The sequence below is a fragment of the Bubalus bubalis genome, chromosome 14 (assembly GCF_019923935.1).
Source record: "Bubalus bubalis isolate 160015118507 breed Murrah chromosome 14, NDDB_SH_1, whole genome shotgun sequence".
Lineage (NCBI taxonomy): Eukaryota > Metazoa > Chordata > Mammalia > Artiodactyla > Bovidae > Bubalus > Bubalus bubalis.
Window position 1 is genome coordinate 26,826,728 of NC_059170.1, and position 18,841 is coordinate 26,845,568.

Below are 18,841 nucleotides of genomic sequence, written 5' to 3' on the forward strand. Positions count from 1 at the left end.
GTGTCCCAGACTGTACTGTGAGGACCCAGGTGTGTCAGAAGTGAGGGGGGAACCACAGTACCTGCTCCAGCCACTAGGGGGCAGAGGTGAGGTGGGGGGAGCAAGGAGACCATGGATTAAAATAGTTATGGCGGTGATGGCAGAGGGAGAGGGGAGGGGGCGATGAGGGAGGGGCTGCACTGTCCTTCTGCCTGCCCCTCATGGGTTCAAGCAAAGCAGACGAGGACTTGGGAAGTCCCCTGTTCCCTGTTCCTCCAGCAAGGCCATGGCAAAGGTGAGGATGCAGAGGGGAGAAGGAGGGTGGTGTGAGCCCCTCAGCCCCAGGGGGTGAGTGACAGAGCTGAGTGAGTGAGCCCCAGTGCCTGGTTCTGGCACCTGCATCCTAACACCTGTGACATTCTGGTTTCTATAAGTGCCATGGATACTAATGCACAGGATGCCGATGATGAAATGGGACAGGGGGGCCAGTGGGCAGGAGTGAGGTGGGCGTGGGTCAGGAGCAGACCTCAGAGCCCTTTGCAGGCTTGGTAGTTTTGTCCTAAATGAGAAGAGAGGTCATGGGGAGTAAGCAGGAAAGTGATATGGGCAGAGTTTCACTGTCGGGCTTCACAGAGAACACCAATTCAAAGACTTGTATGGGCTTCTGTTAGAATGGTTGATGTTGCGTTCTTTGGCAACTTCTTGTGTAGTTGGAAGAGGATCAGCTTCAATGATCTTCTCAACCGGTTGTTGTCAACTTCCAATGGCAGCCACTGTGCTCCTCATCTTCAAGGCTCTCATCTCCTTTGCAAACTTCCCAAATCACCAGTGCACTGTATGTTTCTTAGCAGTTGAAATCCACCTTCCTATGCAGGAGACATGGGTTTGATCCTTGGGTTGGGAAGATCTCCTGGAGAAGGAAATGTCAACTCGCTCCAGTATTCTTGCCTGGGAAATCCCATGGACAGAAAAGCCTGGTGGACTGTAGTCCATGGGTCATAAAGAATCAGACACAACTGAAGTGACTTAGCAAGTGGGCTTCTGGGATGGAGATGCTGATGGCCTGGGTTGAAGTCCAGCTATTCCAGGTTTGGGGTCTGATTTGTGGTTTATTCTCTGGGCTACTCCTTTTTGCTTTGGCTGCTAGGAAGCTCTGAGCGACACATGGTGTCTAACCCTTGATGCAGTGACCCTGTCCATACTCCTTTTCCTTCGGATTTCCTCAGACACTCATTGTATCTTATCGGGCATGTGTTTATGTAATGGCTACACATCCTTTGTGGAGTGAGATGAGGCATTAATATAAACAAGGTGATGGCAATTCTTCCCCTTCCCCACGTACATCTCTGGGGATCTTTGTCTTTATCTTCAAACCAGCCCAGAAGCTTGGGGAGACCTGGCCAGTTCTTTCCCCTTTGTGCCAATAATGCCTTCAGGACAGTCAGCTTTCCTGGGGCCACGTGGTTCTGGCCGTTCTGCTCCCATCTGGCGTCCGTGGGTGGAGGAAAGAAGGGAGAGGATGTAACATGGAATAAACCTCCTCTGGGGAGAGAAGGACTGTCTGCAACCTGCACGCCTGGAGCGTGGAGCTGGGGATCCACGACCAGTCCTTGGACTGCCTTGACTCACTCCCTGACCCAAAAGTCCTGGGCCCCTCCTGGATATTCAGCCCTGGGGTCTTAGGTGAACACAAGAGGTGAAGACAAGGAGGATGGCCTTGGCTTAGGAGCCTGGCTGGTTCCTTGGGTCTGTGGCAGAAGTTCTTGAACAAGACACCCCTGGACTGTCTGTCCACACGGGATTGCTTTGTGGAGCCAGTCCCTGATATATATTTAACATTCAATTAAAAACCACTGGAGAGGGACTTCCCTGGTGGTCCAGTGGTTAAGATCCCCATGCAGGGGGCATGGGTTCTATCCCTGGTCAGGGAACTAAAATTCCAAATCCCCCTTGGCGGTGGTTGAGGGGGGAGGGTACGGGGACCATCTTAGTTTATGTCTCTTGTTGTGTTCCATCCATCCATCCATTTGGTTCCTTCTCTGGGCAATAAATTTGTATCATCACCCTAGAAGCAGTTTAGCGATATGAGAGAGGTTTCTGGAGTCAGACTGCCAGAGACCAGAATTCTGTTGCTCTGACAGCCTCAGTGTGCCCATCTGTAAAATGGATGTAATAACAGTTTCCACTTCATAGTTTTACTATGGGAATAAAATACCATAGCACCCAGTCCTGAACAAGCAATGACTTTCACTCCATAAGAATTATTATATTGCTTATATAAATTATTACATGAAAATTTCTGCCGGAAGTCCCCCATGCTGGTGTGCCGTGTTAATCAGAGTGTCTACAGTTTCAAAACATAAATAATAGTACTTTACATGGATGGTAACATGCTATCAATAAACTGTGTATTTCGTATGGTTCTGTATGACTTCAGACTTCATGGCCACCCTATGGTCACACAAAAATTTCCTCTCCACCCTAGGTATGGGGGATGGCCATTGTTTTCCAGATGTGGACATTGAGGCTCAGGGGGCTGAGTGGCTTGGGCTGCTGATAAGAAAAGTGCTTGGGAAGTCAAACCTTGGGGGTTTCTCTGGAGGCTGCTGGCCAGGGGACCAGTCACATGGGGCATCAGGCTGGGTCTGGTGATGACCAGCCCGCCCCAGGCCCTGGCGCCTCTGACTGCTGGTGACATCCTCTGGCTTGGTACTTGCTCATTCCAGCCCTGCTCTTCTTGCATCTTCAGGTCTCTCTGGGGTTTCTTGGTTCTGGAAGAACTCAGTCAGGCTCCCAGCTCCTTCTCACAGGAGGTGAGAGGTGAATTAACCTGCTCGGTGTGCACTTGAACACGGGCTGGCACGCGATGGAAGATGAGAGTGTGTCCATTGCCTGGACCGCCCTCTTGAGCTCCAGGCTTTGGAAGATCACTGTGGTCCCCAGGGGAGGGGCGTCACCTCAGGCCCCCCAGGGTGTTGTGTGAGCTTGGTCACCACTGACCCCTCTCTGGGTTTTCTCCTTCCAGATGAAATGGACCAAACCCCCCCAGTGCGCTCCGAATATCTGGTCTCAGGGATTCGAACTCCCCCCGTGAGGAGGAATAGCAAGCTGGCCACCCTGGGCAGAATCTTCAAACCCTGGAAATGGAGGAAAAAGAAAAACGAAAAACTGAAGCAGACCACGTCAGGTGAGTATGGGTGTGGGAGAGAGGTTGGGGGGTAGGCAGGGTTGGGGTGGAGGCCCGATGTCACTGTCAGCTTGCTTTCTTTTGCAGATGTTGGGAGGGTTGGGTTGTGCTCTGTGGGCCCTATGACAGGAGCTGTTCTGCCTCCTGCAGGTCCCTTCCTCCTCTGGTCCCTCCAGGTCCCTGGCTGGGGGAGTGGCATCAGCAGCAGGCACACCCGTAGCCCATGCACCACCCAGACCCCAAGGGGCACACGTGACCCCCTTGACCTAGTTACGAATGCAGACTCGGGGTTGGTGCAGGGCCAGTCTGGTGCGAGACCCAGCTGGTAACCATCTCTCCTGACTGACCACACCTGAGTATGAAACACCCTCCCTTCTGCACCTGGAAACTCACTTTGATAACCCGGGGCCTGGAGACAACCACCAAGAGTCCCCCCAGTGATTCAGATGGTGAAGGCCATCAGTTTAGCTGCGAAGCCTCAAGGCTCCTGCCGAAGAAGGCCTGCCACTCCCCGGCTCCTAAGCTCTTCCTGAAGAGACTTCATATCTGGGCATCCCACCACTGAAGGTTCTAGAAGCCCCCCTCAGTCACCTTCAGCTCTGTGGGAAGTTGGCTAACAAGAGGTTGTACCTCTGCCCCTGCTCCGGCCGTGAGCCAGACCCACGGGGTGGACTTGGTGACAATGACACAACTGTCAGGGTAAAAGCGACGCATCACGTTTCTAACCAACTAAATGCTCAGCTCCGCCCCGTCGCCCGCGCTCCTGCCATATCAGGGCGGGAAGTGGGATGAGATGGGCAGCCGCCTCCAGGGCCGAGCAGTGGTGGGTCGTGGGGCAGCCGGGCTCAGGTCTGGCTCCTGGGTGCCAGGGTACCCTGGGTGAAGGGGAGCTCAGGGCCCTGGGAAGCAAACCTGGGGGTGCAGAGAGAGAGACTCTCAGCTCCCACAGGCCCTTTTAGCTGCGGCTAGAAACAATTAGCGAGGGAGGAGCTGGCGTGGAATTAGTCCTGGGCCCCAGGGATCTGCCTGAGAAGTGCCCTTCTCGGGCTGCTGCCTCTGGCGGTCCCTGGGGGTCCCAGCCTTGAAGTGGCGCAGACTCCAGCGCTCAGAGCACGGCAGAGGCAAAGCCACTTGTGAGGCGTGGAGGGCTCCTAATAGCAGCAGCGAGTCCTCCAACCACACTTTGTATGTGTTTCACAAGGTTATGTTTCTAACTGCCCAAGAATTTGATTGACAAGCTCTCCTCATCAAGAATGAAAGCAGAATACTGATATTCGATGAATCTGATGCAGCTCCATATGCCAGAGAGCTAGAGAGGGGGACTAGACCCTGCCTGCTTGAAGCTTTCCTCCAAGGGGGTAGTTGGGAGACAGATAGACAAACAAGGGAACGAGCACGTGACAGCCAGGATCTTGGCACAGGCGCTGGGGAACAGGTGGGTGGGGTGGGCATGGCCTTGGGATGGGTGGCCTGAGAAGACCCAGGTGAGGGGGTGGCACTGAGCCAAGGTGTAATTGACCCCGGAGAAAAGCAAGGAAGAGCATCGCAGCTGTGGGAACAGCCGTGCAGGTGCGCCAGGTTGGGCATCAGTGAAAGGCTCAGGGGGCTGGAATAGGGTGATCTCTGTGACCCCAGAGAGCCCCTGGTGCTCTCTGAGCTGTGGGATTGGAGGGTGAGCTGTGTGCTCTTGGGACCTTGTGCTCCTGGTTCACTTGGCACTGGGCTGCGGGAGGTGACCTGTGAGCTTATCAGAGCGCTGTGGGGACCCTGCCAGGGGACTGAGGGTCTCCAGGTGAACACCTGCAGCAGCCCCACCTTCAGGCAGGCATCCCCAGCACTGGGTCCTTTATCAAGCATTTGGAATTCTGCAGACAGTACTGCATCTCATTTATTTATTCTAAACCATTCTTTCCCCCCAAAGTGTGGGATGTTATTTACTTCAGCGTATCAAATCCTTGATTTCACAGGCATCCTTGGCCAGGATGAGATGAAGTAAAAATAAAGATGATTTAAAGGGAAAAACAAAGCAGACTGTAGTTTGGCCAGAGTGGGGATTGGGCAGCGCCATGAAGGTGGCTCTCAAAGCCTGAAGTCTGGAAGTGGCATTGCAGCCTGTACCTGCTGGGGGCGAGTGTCCCTGAGATACGGACACTGCCCCTGGCTCTGCCTCTTACATCAGGAGGACTACAGACAGCACGCGTGTTGCCCTGCACCCAGGCCAGCCCCCGTAAGCACCTCTCAGTGCTGGTCGGACGACAGGGTCCCTCAGTTCAGAGACCCCACTCTGGTTCTGCTCGCCTCTGTTTTTGGGCTGGATGGCAGCCTCTTTGCTTGTCCCTCCCAAAGCCAGAGTTCCACGAGGCTTCCCTGATGGCTCAGACCATAAAGAATCTGCCTGCAGTGCAGGAGACCTGGGTTCCATCCCTGGGTCGGGAAGATCCCCTGGAGAAGGAAATGGCAACCCAATTACTCAGTTTTATCCACACTTCTGGCACCTGGAAATTGGCTTGGAAATTAAGTTCCCTTTAGCCCAAATGTCTCTTTGCTGATACATTTGGGGTTTTCCTAGTCATCCTTGAGTCAACGCTCTCAGGGAGGCCACCGGAGTTCCCTGGATGCCCTGTCCTGGGCTATCTGGTTCTGGTTGATGCTACTGGCCTGCTTGTAATAGATGTGAGTCCTCTGTGCCAAAGTGCTGGCCCACGGGCAGAGCTCATGCCTCTCTTGCTCCCCCATGCCTACACAGAGTAGGTGCTCAGAAAATATTTTTGAATAAATTCAGTGACTCCTTTGTCATCATCCGTTTGTCATTGGCCACTGGACTTTAAGCTTCACTGGTTGGATGGCAGTTCCATTCCCCATTGTAACCTACATCGGGCAGAGCACTCACACGTGTGGGGGACTCAGGGCCCTTTGTGACCCAGGCTCATAGCTGGCACTTTGCATCTTTTAAAGAGAGGGTCTGGGGAATGATGTGGGTTTGTGTTTGGGAATTACATTCTACTGTAGGCAAATTGGTTTCTGGGCAGTTAGGGGGAAAAGGAGCTCATCAAGCAAGTGAGCTTGGCCCCTGGGAGGGGAGAGGCAGGGGCAGGGGCAAGTTGGAGTGCTTTGCTCTGGGAGGAGGGCCAAAGGGCTATTCTGAAGAAGAAATTGACAAGGGCCCTTCTGCACTTAGAATCAGTGGAGGGGAATAGGGGCCAGCCCGCCTCCTTCCTATTTGACTGGCACAGTCTTTGAAAGGGTGAACCTGAGATTCATTGGAGGAGCCTCCAGTGGGGCAGTTTGCAGAAGGCTGACCTGTGAACAGACAAAGGGCAGCCAGGATGTATAAAACCACAGACATGCACCCCAGAGCATCGAGGACAGAGAGGGAACAGGGCCCTGGGTTGGTAAGTGAAGGTGAATACAGCCGAGGAATGGCCAGTGAGAACTTAGAGGAGGGTGGTGTTCGGGGCGTCGCTTCTCAGATGAGCCAGGAAACCACTGCCTTAAACAGAATTCATTCACCTCCCCAAGGCCCGGCTTTCCCATACATGATCAGCACACTGCTTGGCAAGGGAGCTTGGGTTCCTGACTGCACCCCCGCCTGGTAGCCCCCTGACCCACGGTCACCTGCTGCTTCACTGCTTTCTTCCTGAACTAGAGGTGACCTTGGCCGGGGCTCAGGGTGGGGCCTGAGATGCACAGCCTGGGACTCACCTGATGTTTGTATTGCGTGCAGCCTTGGAGAAGAAGATGGCCGGCAGGCAGGGCCGGGAGGACCTCATCAAGAAGGGGCTGCTGGAGATGATGGAGCAAGGTAAGTGGGGCTGGGCAAGGCTGGGCCCGGGAACACAGAGCTGGGGGTCTCATGGGGGCCCAGCAAATCCCTCAGGGTGGAGTGTCCCAGGTCCGTTGTCCGGATGTGGCAGCTGCACTGGATTGAGGCCTCCATGCACTGGATTGAGGCCTCCATGCACTGGATTGAGGCCTCCATGGTTAGAGAAGTTTTCCAGGTCAGGACCCATGGCTCAGCCCCTGCCCCTGAGGACCCCTCTGTGAGTGTAAGAGTCAACCACTCCCAGCGCTCGAGCTGAGCACACCCACTTGCCCTGGGGAACGAGGGGTTGCTTCCCACCCCAGCCGGGTGTGGATGGAGTTCGTGGTTTGTCCCGATTCCTCTGGAGTTGTAGCGGTGACTTTTGTTTCTTCACATTCGTAGTTTAATCCTTGATTTGTTGAGTCTTCGTTCCCCACGACCACTTAGAACTGCAGCTGCCATTTCTTAAGTGTCGACTGAACACCCACTGCTGTGCTGGGTTCACCTTCATCCTTGGTCCTCGCAGCATCCTCGGGACTGGGTGTGGTGGTACCCCTGTCTCCAGATGAGGAATGGAAGTGCCTGGGAGGTGGCTGCCCTGGGTCACGCAGCCGGAGGCAGGGCCCCGATGCTGTTCAGTCTCTGGTCCAGAGACAGTACTCAGCGTGGCATCTGCGTGGTTGCCTGTGTTTGCGTCTTTGAGAAACACCTGGTTTTATCACCATCACAACTAATTTACAGAATGCTTGAGTTTCCCCATCTTCCTCCCTTGGTGATAGTGTGAGGCATAGGACTTGGATTCTGACCCTAAGCGTCTTGTTTTCTAGTTCCCTGAAGCTTGGCGAGAGTAGGAAAAGGGGGTCTCAGAAAACCTCACTGATGTTTACCAGTGTCTCTGGAGCTGAACCAAGTTCTTGCCCCCTTGATTGAAAGAATTCAGCCTCACGGAGCTAGATCCCCAAGGACACGTGACTAAATGGAATTCCTATCTCCGTAAGATATTAAGATATATACTAAGATAAGACACTAAGATATTCCTAGTGTGTTGGTAATTTGGCCCAGGCATCAGGAAATAGGAAGGGAGCCCATGGAGTCAGTGAACCCAGATTTATAAGATGGTCTGCTTCAGGCAGGGTCCTCATATCCTCTCTCTTCTTTGGATTTAAGAAGAAAAGTAGTTTGATGATACTGTTTTCAGGGAAAACTACATGGGAAATTAGTGCTAAAAATCCAACTTTGCCTGGTACAAGAAAAAAGGGGGGGGCGGGGTTGGTATCAAATCCTGGGACTTTCAGATGCTAAACGGTATAGTCTGTGTCTCAGATTTAGGAGAATGTCATCGCTGAGATGGGAATCTGGACTGTTTTAATTTTATTGTTGTTCAGTTGTACAGTCGTGTCCGACTCTTTGTGACCCCATGGACTGTAGCCCTCCAGTCTCCTCTGTCCATGGGATTCTCCAAGCAAGAATATTGGAGTGGGTTTCCATGTTCTCCTCCTGGGGAATCTTCCCAGCCCAGGGATTGAACTGGGGTCTCACGTGCATTAGCAGGCGGATGCTTTTCTGCTTATGCTACCAGAGAGCCCGACAGTCGGGTGGGGAACAAAGATTGGGTAATCCCACACGTCAGCATACAGTCACAGCTGAGCTGAGTATGCTGAAGGAGAGGCACGGAGCTCATGGAGAACTTGAGCGGAGATGATGCTGGAGGGGCCAAAGGTGGCAGGAGTCAACAGGCTGCTTCTCGAACTTGCTACAATTAGGGTCACCTGGGAGCCCTGCTGTCCAAGGCGCTGGGGGCGGGGCTTACGCGTCCTGCTTTATAAACCTCCCCAGCTGGATCTAATGTCGTTGCTGCCAAGGGTGAGATGCGGAGAGCGATAGGGAATTGGGTAGCGTCTTCCAGCCCCATGGAGCAGCCCATGCAGGACCCCACGGGGGAAGGGAGCAGGCATCTCAAGAAGGAGCTGCTGAGAGAAGGTGGGTGGGGAAGCGGGGAGGTCAGGAATGGGGAAAGGGAGAGAGTCTGGCATCTCACAGGGCCTAGCGCCCTCCTGCCTCTTCCTTCAACGTGGACAGAGCCAAGAGAACAAGACTCCCCAGAAAGCGGCTGGGTGACAGGCTCCTCCGGGGCCACGGGGGCCCAGGAAGCCACAGGGAGAGTGGGCGGAGTCTGGGGTGAGCCTGCTGGGGTGTTGCTGGGGGGCATTGCTGGTTGGGGGCGTGTCACTGGTTGGGGGGGCGTGTGTGAGAAGTCGGGCAGCAAGGGTTGCCCCAGGAAGGGACCTGGGTCAGGGAGAGGGGGCAGGGATGTGGGCTCAGTACCCACTCGTACCCCTTAAATCTGTGCTGACTGTGTAATGAACACACAGTGATGAGAGGAGACCTGAGAATGTTTGGCTGTAGCCTCCCGGGGTAAATGCCTGTTGGGCCGATTGTTTCAGTCCTACACTTTTTCAGAAGATGCCTGTACCCACTGCAGGTGAGGTCCAGCTCTTGGTCAGGCCTGGTCTGTCCCTAATTTGTCCTGCAGTTGGGACAGCGCGGTTGCTGCTGGACTGATAAGAATCTGTGGCCTTTCGAGTTGAACCATCTACCTCCCACACAATTCAGAGATGGCCTTCCCCGCCCCACCCTCCCCACCCACCCAACTGGGCTGGTAGTAGCCAGGACCTTTGTAGCCAGACGTGCCCCCCTGTGGCCAGCCACCCCCACCCCAGCCTGGACTTCACATTGGTGGGCACCTGGGAGGCCAAGTGAGCCTGTGATAGTCACCCAGGGGCCCAGAGTGGCCTGGAGTCCTTCACAGCCCCAGGAACTCTCACTGGGACCCCCTTGGCCAGGCAAACCCAGGAAGGTCCTCTGTCCTGCACAGGTGTGCACTCACATGCACATGGACATGCCCCCAGCTCCAGAGTTTGCCCACAAGGCAATCAGATCATGGCAGCATGAGCTGGCTGTGGATGGGCCTGCAGGGGTGCCTGTGCGTCCCCGAGATGAGCCTATGTCCAGCGAGTGGGTTTGCCCTCCCCTTTCCTGGTGAGGGGGGTGGTGTGTTATTTTGTGATACTGTGAACACGTGCTTTGTATGAACCCCTCTGAGCTTGCCTCGGTTCCTGAAGCTCTAAGAAGCTGCCGGATCCAGGAAGGACCCTCTTGGCATTGCTAGGAGACTCGTGAGATGGGACTGGCTCTGCCTGGGTGAGAAGCTGACCTTTCCCTCCCTCTGTCTTCACTGCTTTGGCTGGTGACGTGTCTGTGTCAGGCAAGGGCCGGCTGGCATCCCAGCCCCACACGGGGTTCCCCGGTCCAATCACATTGAGTAAGGACCGGAGTACCCCCACTTCTCTGTCCAGTTGCTCTGTTTGCTCCTGAGTGACATTCCCCGATCTCCTGTGCGTTCTCTTGGCTTTGTCTTAAATAATTTAAAGAGTTTCATTCTGCATCAGTGGTCTGAGAAGGAGGTAACGGTTACCCCTGTGCTGTGTTCAGAGAGACCACGAGGTCCTTCTCCTTGGGGCAGTTGGCAGTGTCAAGTCAAGTCTGGCAGGAATGCCGGGGGCAGTGTGTGTGTGTGCATGCATGCGTGTGCTTACACGGTGTGTATTGCATGTGTCTGGCGTGTCCCCTCTCTCCATGGTTGCTCTGTGAATGACCCCGGCTCGTGCTCCCCTCTGCCGCCCTTGGAAGGGCCTGGCGGGGACAGAGCACTGACCTACAGTGAGGGGAGCAGGGGACCAGCTGCCCGCAGCTTCCCCACCCCCCAGCGTTGCTTAGCAACGACCCTGCCACCCGGGCTATTTTGAGAACTGTAACTTTTCATTGAACATGATTATGAGCCGGAGCTCTGAGCACAGCCCAAAAGAGTCGTGCAAGCCTGCTAAGCCATAGAAGCAGGTGGAGGAACCCCAGAACCATGTGTTTCTTGAGCCCTGTGGAGGGTGGGGACCTTTGGGTCTCTTTCAGGTTCAGCGTTCTGACCATTTTATTGATGAGGATGGAGATGCCTTTATTATTAGCAGGGATCATCACCAGCAGCAAATGAGCCACAGCTTCTGAAATTTGGGGTCCCCATCTATAAGGGACCTAAAGGGGTGGGGGGCTATGATACTCAGGTGAGCTGGTGCCAGCAGAGCGCCTACAGCCCCGAAAAGCCTCAGTCAGTGCTGGCTGCCACCTGTAACCAATGGACAGGTAAGCTGGTAGCAGGGACTGTCGCAGATGTGGGTCAGGTGTGTGTACACTAGTCATGAGAGAGGGTCTGAGCTTGGTGACCTCTAATTGTGTCCACTGGGCAGGTTCTCTTGGCTTGTGTCTTGGTCTTTTTCTGGGGTGGAGTTGGTTGACTGCTGGTCAGATCTGGCTGAGGATCTGTTTTTGTAAAGCCCCTTGAGCTTAAAATGGTTTTAAACTTAAAGGCTTTTTTTAAAAGTAAAAAAGGAGTATGGAGCATGGATCTTGTGGCCTGTGGCCCAGAAAGTCTAAAATACAAATACTGGCTGCTTCTCTTTTCTGGGGAAGGGTCACCAGTACCTGGTCTAGATCCTGCCCCCAGCCGGGTGACGTGGCTGCACAGATGGCATCTTATGGGCCCCAGATCTTCAGACTTCTGTCTTTTCTGCCCTCTCCACCCACCTCCCCTGAGGGGACATGCAGCAGAGGGAAGATGAACAACAGTGAAGACAAGCGTATGTCCCTCCAAGGTCTTGTCACAGACCTGGCCTGGGTTGGGGAGGGCTCTGTTCAGGGAGCCTGTCGATAGCACATGGGCAGAGGGGCCCAGGCCAAGTGGTCGGACCATCACCCTTGTCAGCTTCTCCCTCGTCCCCTTCAACAACAGCAATGAGGGTAACGAAAGCCTGTGCATGGCGTCTGCTTTATGTCAGACGTTTTATAGACAGTACTTCACTGAATCCTTGCACTGACTTCTCTGAAGCAAGGAGTTGTTAGCCCCATTCTACAGAAGTGGAAGTTGGGGGCTGGAGCCGTTTGCTGCCTAGGCACAGGAACTGGGGGCAGTGGAGAGGGAAACCTTATGCTTTTTGTCCCACCGAGACACCTGGGGAATGGAAGGGGCGCTGCCATCTGACAGCAGGTAAGAATTGGGACTGACATGGGCACCGGACCTCTGGCTCTGAATCAACCTCTCCTCCCCTCCACCGGCCTGTGTGTTCTCCAAGCCAGGCTGCCCCGCCCCTCCCCGCACTGTGCTGAGCAGGCCAGCCGTGTGGATGTGCACAGATTACACTGAACCCTGCCCCATGGTGGCCTGGATGAACCGGCTCTGGGGATTAGGTTGTGCAGGGGGCCGTGTGGGTGCTGCGAGCCCAGAGCTAGGAGCTGCATCTCAGAGCTGACCATGATTGACTGGCTGAGCCTCCAGCCTGGACCTGTGCTGTGTGGTTCTTATACCTTGACCAGTCAGTCATTATGCTCCAGAGCATCAAGCCCCTCAACGCTGATATGACCCCATGAGGGCAATCAACCCGGCAAGGGCCAGACCCTCAAAGGCTCCAGCCACTGAGCCCCAAGCAAGGGGCGGTGCTGATCCTTCTTGAGGTGTCCTGCTAGGAGTCTGGTATCCTCCGTCCTGGGATGGCCACTGTCTCGACCAAGGACCCCCTGATTCCTGCTCAGCCCTGGGCTGTGCCCTGTTTCTGGGCTGGTGATGCCATGTGTGGCTGCCCAGAGTTTAAGCCTCCTGTGGGAGGTGGGTAAGGATTGTCTTGTTAACCTCCAGATTTCCGGGGTTGGCACAATGTCAGATCTGACATATGAGAAGCATTTGTGTATTGGGGACCAAATGGTGGGAAGTGGGTGCTGAAGTGGAAAGTTATTTATAGCCACAATGGTACAACCTAGCACCTCGGGGATGGACAGCAATCGGCGCTTGTCATCACCTGTGTGGGTGGCCTTGGCTGGTGGGACAGGGGCACCACAGAGGCTCAGATGTGGGTTGGAAGTGGTGCAGGCAGAGGCCGGGGCAGGTGTGCTGTGATGCCTGGTGCTGCCCTAGGAAGACAGTGGAGATGGAGAAGAATTCCCAGGGTGTGTGGGAGCAATGCAGGGTACCACCCCAGCCTGGGATGGCGTTCTTCCAGGAAGTCACCTTGTATGAATGAGAGCCAGTAGGAAGGGAGTCAGGCTCAGCTGACAGCTGACATTCTTGCAGATGCTGAGAACAAAGCATGCAGTCCCGACGGAGAGCCCCGCGCTGCACAGAGCGAACCCTCCACACCCCGGCAGGAGCCGCTGACTTCAGAGGAAGCGCCGCCGGGAAGCCCTTTGGCCACAGGGACAGACCAGGCCTCCCCAGATGAGCCGCTGGCCTCGGATAACCATGCAGACGATGCAGGTATTGACTGGATGTTGGGGTTGAGCTGCTCTGAGGATGACTGTTGACCTGGGTGGGACGAGGGTTCCAGCCTGCGCTGGGCAGCAGCCTTGGTGGAAGGTTGTCCTTAGAGGCAGCAGGGCTGGTTCATTCCTTTGAGGTGTGGTCAGTGTATCAGCAGCTACTGATCTTTATTGTTACGTTGGCGACCAGAAGAGCCAACGCGCTTGGCTGCTTGTGTGCATGACACCGTTCTAAGTGCGGTCACGTATGTTGGCGCGTGGAACCCTGGAAGAACACCCAGATGACTGATGCTGTTGCCCCCTTCCACTTGATGATAAGGGGGTGCACAGGTAACTCATCCAAGGGTTTTTGTTGTTTTAGTTGCTCAGTCATGTCTGACTCTTTGTGACCCTGTGGACTGTAGCACGCCAGACTCCTCTATCCATGGATTTCTCCAGGCAAGAATACTAGAATGGGTTGCCATTTCCTACTCCAGGGGATCTTTCCTACCCGGGGATCAAGCCCATGTCTCCTGCACTGCAGGCAGATTCTTGACCTTTGAGCCACCAGGGAAGCTCCAAGGGTATAGAACTAGAAACTTGAGAGCAATGTCTTTGACATCAGCCTGACCTGGGTTTGAGATGTGACTATTGAATTCCTCACCAAGCTGTGTGGCCGTGGACAAGTCACTTATCCTCTCTGAACCTGTGTCGCCAACCATAGATGGGGTCATGTGGCACACACTTCTTGGGGCTGCTAAAGTGAAACCACTCGGCTCAGTTGTCGCTCACACTGAGCGCTCACCCAGCGTTTGCCGCCGCCGCCAGGGGTTATCATCATCACCTTTATCGTCGTCATCACTTTTGTCGTCGTCATTGTGGTGGCGCTAGTGGTAAAGAATCCGCCTGCCGATGCAGAAGACTAAGAGATGAGGTTCAGCCCCTGAGTTGGGAAGATCCCCTGGAGAAAGGCATGGCAACCCACTCCACTATTCTTGCCTGGAGAGCCCCATGGACAGAGGAGCCTGGTGGGCTACAGTCCATGGGGTCACAAAGAGTCAGACACAGCCGAGCACACACATACATGATGGAAAAGCAGCCCTTTGGGAGAGGGCGATGCAGTAACTCCTGGTGTTGGGTTGCTTGCCAACGCCCCCCGGAGGCCCTTACACGAACAGCACACATGTTTGGGGGTGTGGGTGCACCTGAGTTTTGCTTTGAATGGGGACTCCGCCGGGTCTCTGGCAGCCCTGTAGGTCACAAATCTTGCACCAAGACCACGGACCAGGACTGCAGCTCCAGTCTCTTCTGGAAGCCTGACCTTGAGCAAAGCCCCATTCAATGAGTGGATTGACATCTAATGCAGAGACCTGAAACTCACCACTTCCGACATTGCCTGGGCTTAAAACTCGGGAGCATTCGCAAAAATCCACGTGTGTAGCTAGCTGCTTTTCAGCCATCAAAGTCCACGCCCACTGGCCCCTTGTTCCTACACCGTCACTGTGGCTGGGAGCTGAGAAGATTGGATTCAGTGATTTGGGTTGGCTTTGGGCTTTTGTGTTTGGGGTGATTCCTGATGTTGTGTGGATGGTGTGGCATCAGCCATAGAACATTCTCCCAAAACCCCAGGAGGACCCGTTGTTTTGATGTTAGGTGGGACAGGATTCTGTGGGACTGGGGCTGAGCGCTGGTGTTCCCAGGAGTACACGAATTTAGAGGAAAAGTGGCATTCAGTGAGCATGTTCTCTGTGTGCTGGATTATCTTAGCCCCATTTTTAAAAATTTTATTTTATTTTTGGTTACGCTGAGTCTTCATTTCTGTATTCAGGTTTTTCTCTGTCTGTGGTGAGCCGGGGCTACTATCCAGTTGCAGTGCTGGGGCTTCTCCTTGCAGCGGCTTCTCATTGCAGAGGCTCCAGGGTTCACGGCTCAGTAGTTGGGATGCACAGGCTTAGCGGCTTCTCATTGCAGAGGCTCCAGGGTTCACGGCTCAGTAGTTGGGATGCACAGGCTTAGCGGCTTCTCTTTGCAGAGGCTCCAGGGTTCATGGGCTCAGTAGTTGGGGTGCACAGGCTTAGTTGCCCCACGGCATGTGAGCTCTCAGGTCCCTGACCAGGGGTCGAACCTGCGTCCTCTGCATTACAAGGAGAATCCTTTCTCATTTTACTACCAGGGAAGGCCCCCATTTTGTAAAAATTAAATTTACTTATTTTTAATCGAAGGATAACTGCTTTACAATATTGCGTTGGTTTCTGCCAAACACCAGCCTGAGTCAGCTGTAGGGAAGTCCCCCATTTTTTTAAGATGGACCAGAGAGATTAAGTCACTTCCCTGAGGCCGCAGAGCCTTCACATCAGTGGTGAAGCTGGGATTTGATTCGCAGACATGCTCTTAACATTCGACAGCCCCAACTATAGCCAGACTTTGCTGTGCTTCTGGCATGTTCTGGAATGTGGGTGGTTCTGTCATCTAGAAGAGGGTCAGCAGATTGCTGGCTACAGGTCAGACCCAGCCTGCCTTTGTCTGTACAATCAGCTCGTGGGCTGGCACTGTGAACCTGGGGACCAGGCAGAGACAGCACCCTCCCTGTACCCAACACCAGTCTCTCAGCAGGTATCCGTACGTCACTGATGTCCACCACTTGGCCCGAGCTGTGGAACCTCTTTTCTGGGAGTTGGCCAGTCTCCTCGCCCAGGTCCAAGCGTGCTGGGTGTCACTGGGGTTCAGTGAAACTGACCACGGCAGCTGTCTCCCAGCCCACCCTGTCCTCCTCTCAGGCTGGTCTGTCTCCGTCTCAGAACGTCTCTGGTGGGTGATAACAGGTTATAAAGCAAGCCCCCCGAACCGCCAGTGTGTCCCAGGCAGAAGGACTTTGGCTTGTAGCTCAGTGGGTGAGCAGCGACCTCTGCTGGTCAGGGCAGGAAGGGACACCCTGAGGGTGGAATTCCAAATGCGGCGAACATGCAAAGCTGACGGCCGCATTTACATTAAAAAAAAAAAAAAAAAAAGTTCAACACAGTACTTGAGATGTTAATGTTTCAGGGTCACAGTATTCTGGAATACAGTGGTAGCTACACATTCAAACGGGGTGCGAAGGAAGAGAGGAGGTGCTGAGATACCAGTTCCCCAGACTAGGACCCTTCAGACTGGTTGGGGTGTGAGGGCTCAATGTGTGATGAGTTTTGAGGACAGAATCACTGGAGATTAGGGGTGCAAGTGCCTGGTGTGTTGAGTCCCAGATCCCTAAGAGCGCGTGGGGGACCCACATTCCACCTTGGGCTGGTGGGGTGAGCGGACCTCCACAGGTCTGCTGGAAGCTTACCCTGAGATCTCTCTGGTTGAAGGGCTGTGGCCACTGATTCCCAGAAATCCAGAGCCACCCTGTCCACTAGCTGCGTGGTGATTTATATTAATTTAAAAACAATTTAAAAATCCAGCTCTCCTGTTCCATCAGCCACTGGTCAGGTGCTCACTGGCCAGTGTGGCTGCTGTAACAGAGAAAGCGGAAGCATTTCCATCATCTGAGAAAGGTCTACTGGGCAACACTGAGGTGACAGGTGGCCCCACATCCACTTGGGTGGGCGGCCAGGGGAGTTTGCTCTTTGTGTCCGCCAGCAGAGTTTTCTGCACCAACAGAGACCTTATAAGCTGTAAAGCCGAGCCCTTTACAGAGAAGTTTACTGCCCCTATTTTAGACAATAGATTTGGGCCATGATATGAAAGTGTTAGTCACTCAGTCTTGTCCGACTCTTTGCAACCCTATGGACTGTAGCCCTGTAGCCCACCAGGCTCCTCTGTCTATGGGATTCTCCAGGCAAGAATACTGGAGTGGGTTGCTTTTCCTGAGACCGCATAACCTGCAAAGCCAAAGCCCTTTATACAGCAGTTTGCCACCCTCTTGGATTTGGAGCATCATGGGCTGGAGGACAGGAACTTGAAGGCCACTGCTGAGGCCCAGGCAGAGGCTGGAGTGGCTGGCACTGAGAGGACTATTTCTGAGACCTATTTTGGAAATAGTATGCCCAGGATGTGTTCATGAATTGGATGGTGAGGAGGACAGGAGAGGGATGGAGCGTTGTGTCTAGTCTGGCTGGACAGCTGGGGGCTGGGGGACCATGAACTGAGTCTGGTGAAGGTGGGCTTCTGTCTCCATCAGTGTCCTTGTCCACAGCTCCTAGGAGGGTGCCTCGGCAAAGACACTTGTGAGATGGATGGGTGGATAAGTGAGAGAGAAGAGGGAGTTGCGGGAGGGTGGTTTCTCCTGGGAAATCAGGAGATGGGTTTGCCTGTGTTTCATTTTGATGTTGACCTCCAGACACAGGTGCCACAGTGGCTAATAATGGATGAGTCTGGAGCACTGGGAGAGGGTCAAGGGTCGACAGAGATGGGATGGATTCTGAAGCCAGAGGACTGGAGGAGAGAATTTGAAGAGAGAGTCAGTTAAGGAGAAGAGGACTGAGGGCTTAGGGCTGGGGCAGTCTGGAGGAGCCTGAGAGGGGGTGAGCAGGTGAGGCCAGTGCGGCAGGAGGGCACCAGGGGACATGGTGTCCAGGAGCCACAGAGGTGGGAGGACTGTGCTGAGACAGCCAAGTGGACCTGTTCTGGCCAACAAGGGTGTGGGGACCCTGACCCTGGGCTGCTCTGTCTCCTTGCTAACCCTTCTCTCGGTGACCCTCCCAAGGGGTCACCTTGGGGTCACCTTGTCCATACTTCCAGGTCCCAATGAGGAGACCAAAGCCCAGAGGGAGAAACTGGGCCATTGGAGTTTCCATGGTGACAGGACCCAGGGGACTTAATATCAAACAGCTGTGGGTGTCTTGAGGTGCCGCCCTCTCCACAAGACCCCACAGAGCATCTCCTCAGAAGTCTGAGTAGTGTCTGCCTCAAGCAGGGCCCCTCAGCCTTGGGCATCCCTCTGGAGGGGACACTGGGCAGCGTCTGGAGACAGTCTGGTTGTCTCACAGCATCTGGTGGATGGAGCCCACGGCTGCTGTTCCAAAATGTTTTTCTCCCTGGCAGAGTGGCTTGTAACTGTCCAAAGTGCTGAATAGCTTCTAACAACTGCTCTGTGACCTCATGGAAGTCTCCCTCCCTGCCTGGTGGTGGGCAGGAGTGGGTGTTTTATACCGATGAGGAAACTGAGGTTTAGCGATTGGAGACCAAGGTCACGCTTCTTGAATAAGTCGATCACAACAGAGGAGAAGGATGGATGTGGGAGAGTGGGGGGCCTCAGGTCAGGCGAGTCATTCCTCTGTCACCTGTCTCCCCCAAAACCATGACATGGGGAGCATGCTGGGTGCTCAGAGGGTAGGAACCAAGCTTGGAACTAGTCCTTCAAGCTCATGCCAGCCCATCTGCTGGTGCTTCCATCTGCAAGCATGGCCGCTGAGGGGCTGGGCCAGGAGCACGGCCGCCCAGTGATCGGGGTCCACTGCCCTGCGCTGATTTACACAGACCAGAAGACCCAACACAGTCACAGGGCTTCTGCCCATGTGGAGAAAAGGGATGGTTCTCACTTGCCTCTGGCTCAACAGGAA

At 54.3% G+C, this 18,841-nt stretch overlaps 1 protein-coding gene and 1 long non-coding RNA gene across 6 annotated transcripts in view; one reads left to right on the top strand and one right to left on the bottom strand.

Annotated features, from left to right (window-relative positions):
- Positions 1-18,841, top strand: part of PHACTR3 (phosphatase and actin regulator 3) — a 218,286-nt gene that overhangs the window by 125,429 nt on the left and 74,016 nt on the right. For 4 of the 5 annotated variants that reach the window (XM_045162670.1, XM_045162669.1, XM_045162672.1 and 1 more), the window contains exons 2-4: positions 3,005-3,166; positions 6,891-6,968; positions 13,141-13,323. In XM_045162670.1, coding sequence (XP_045018605.1) covers positions 3,005-3,166; positions 6,891-6,968; positions 13,141-13,323 — 423 coding nt within the window. Of the gene's footprint in view, positions 1-3,004; positions 3,167-6,890; positions 6,969-8,796; positions 8,949-13,140; positions 13,324-18,841 lie in introns of those variants that run through there. The other variant, XM_045162671.1, reaches the window with a different exon arrangement.
- On the bottom strand, positions 1,794-3,889 carry LOC123329195. The gene is made up of 2 exons (XR_006544513.2): positions 3,758-3,889; positions 1,794-3,116 (listed from the first exon to the last, which is right to left on the bottom strand). It is a non-coding gene; the product is annotated as an uncharacterized LOC123329195 (long non-coding RNA).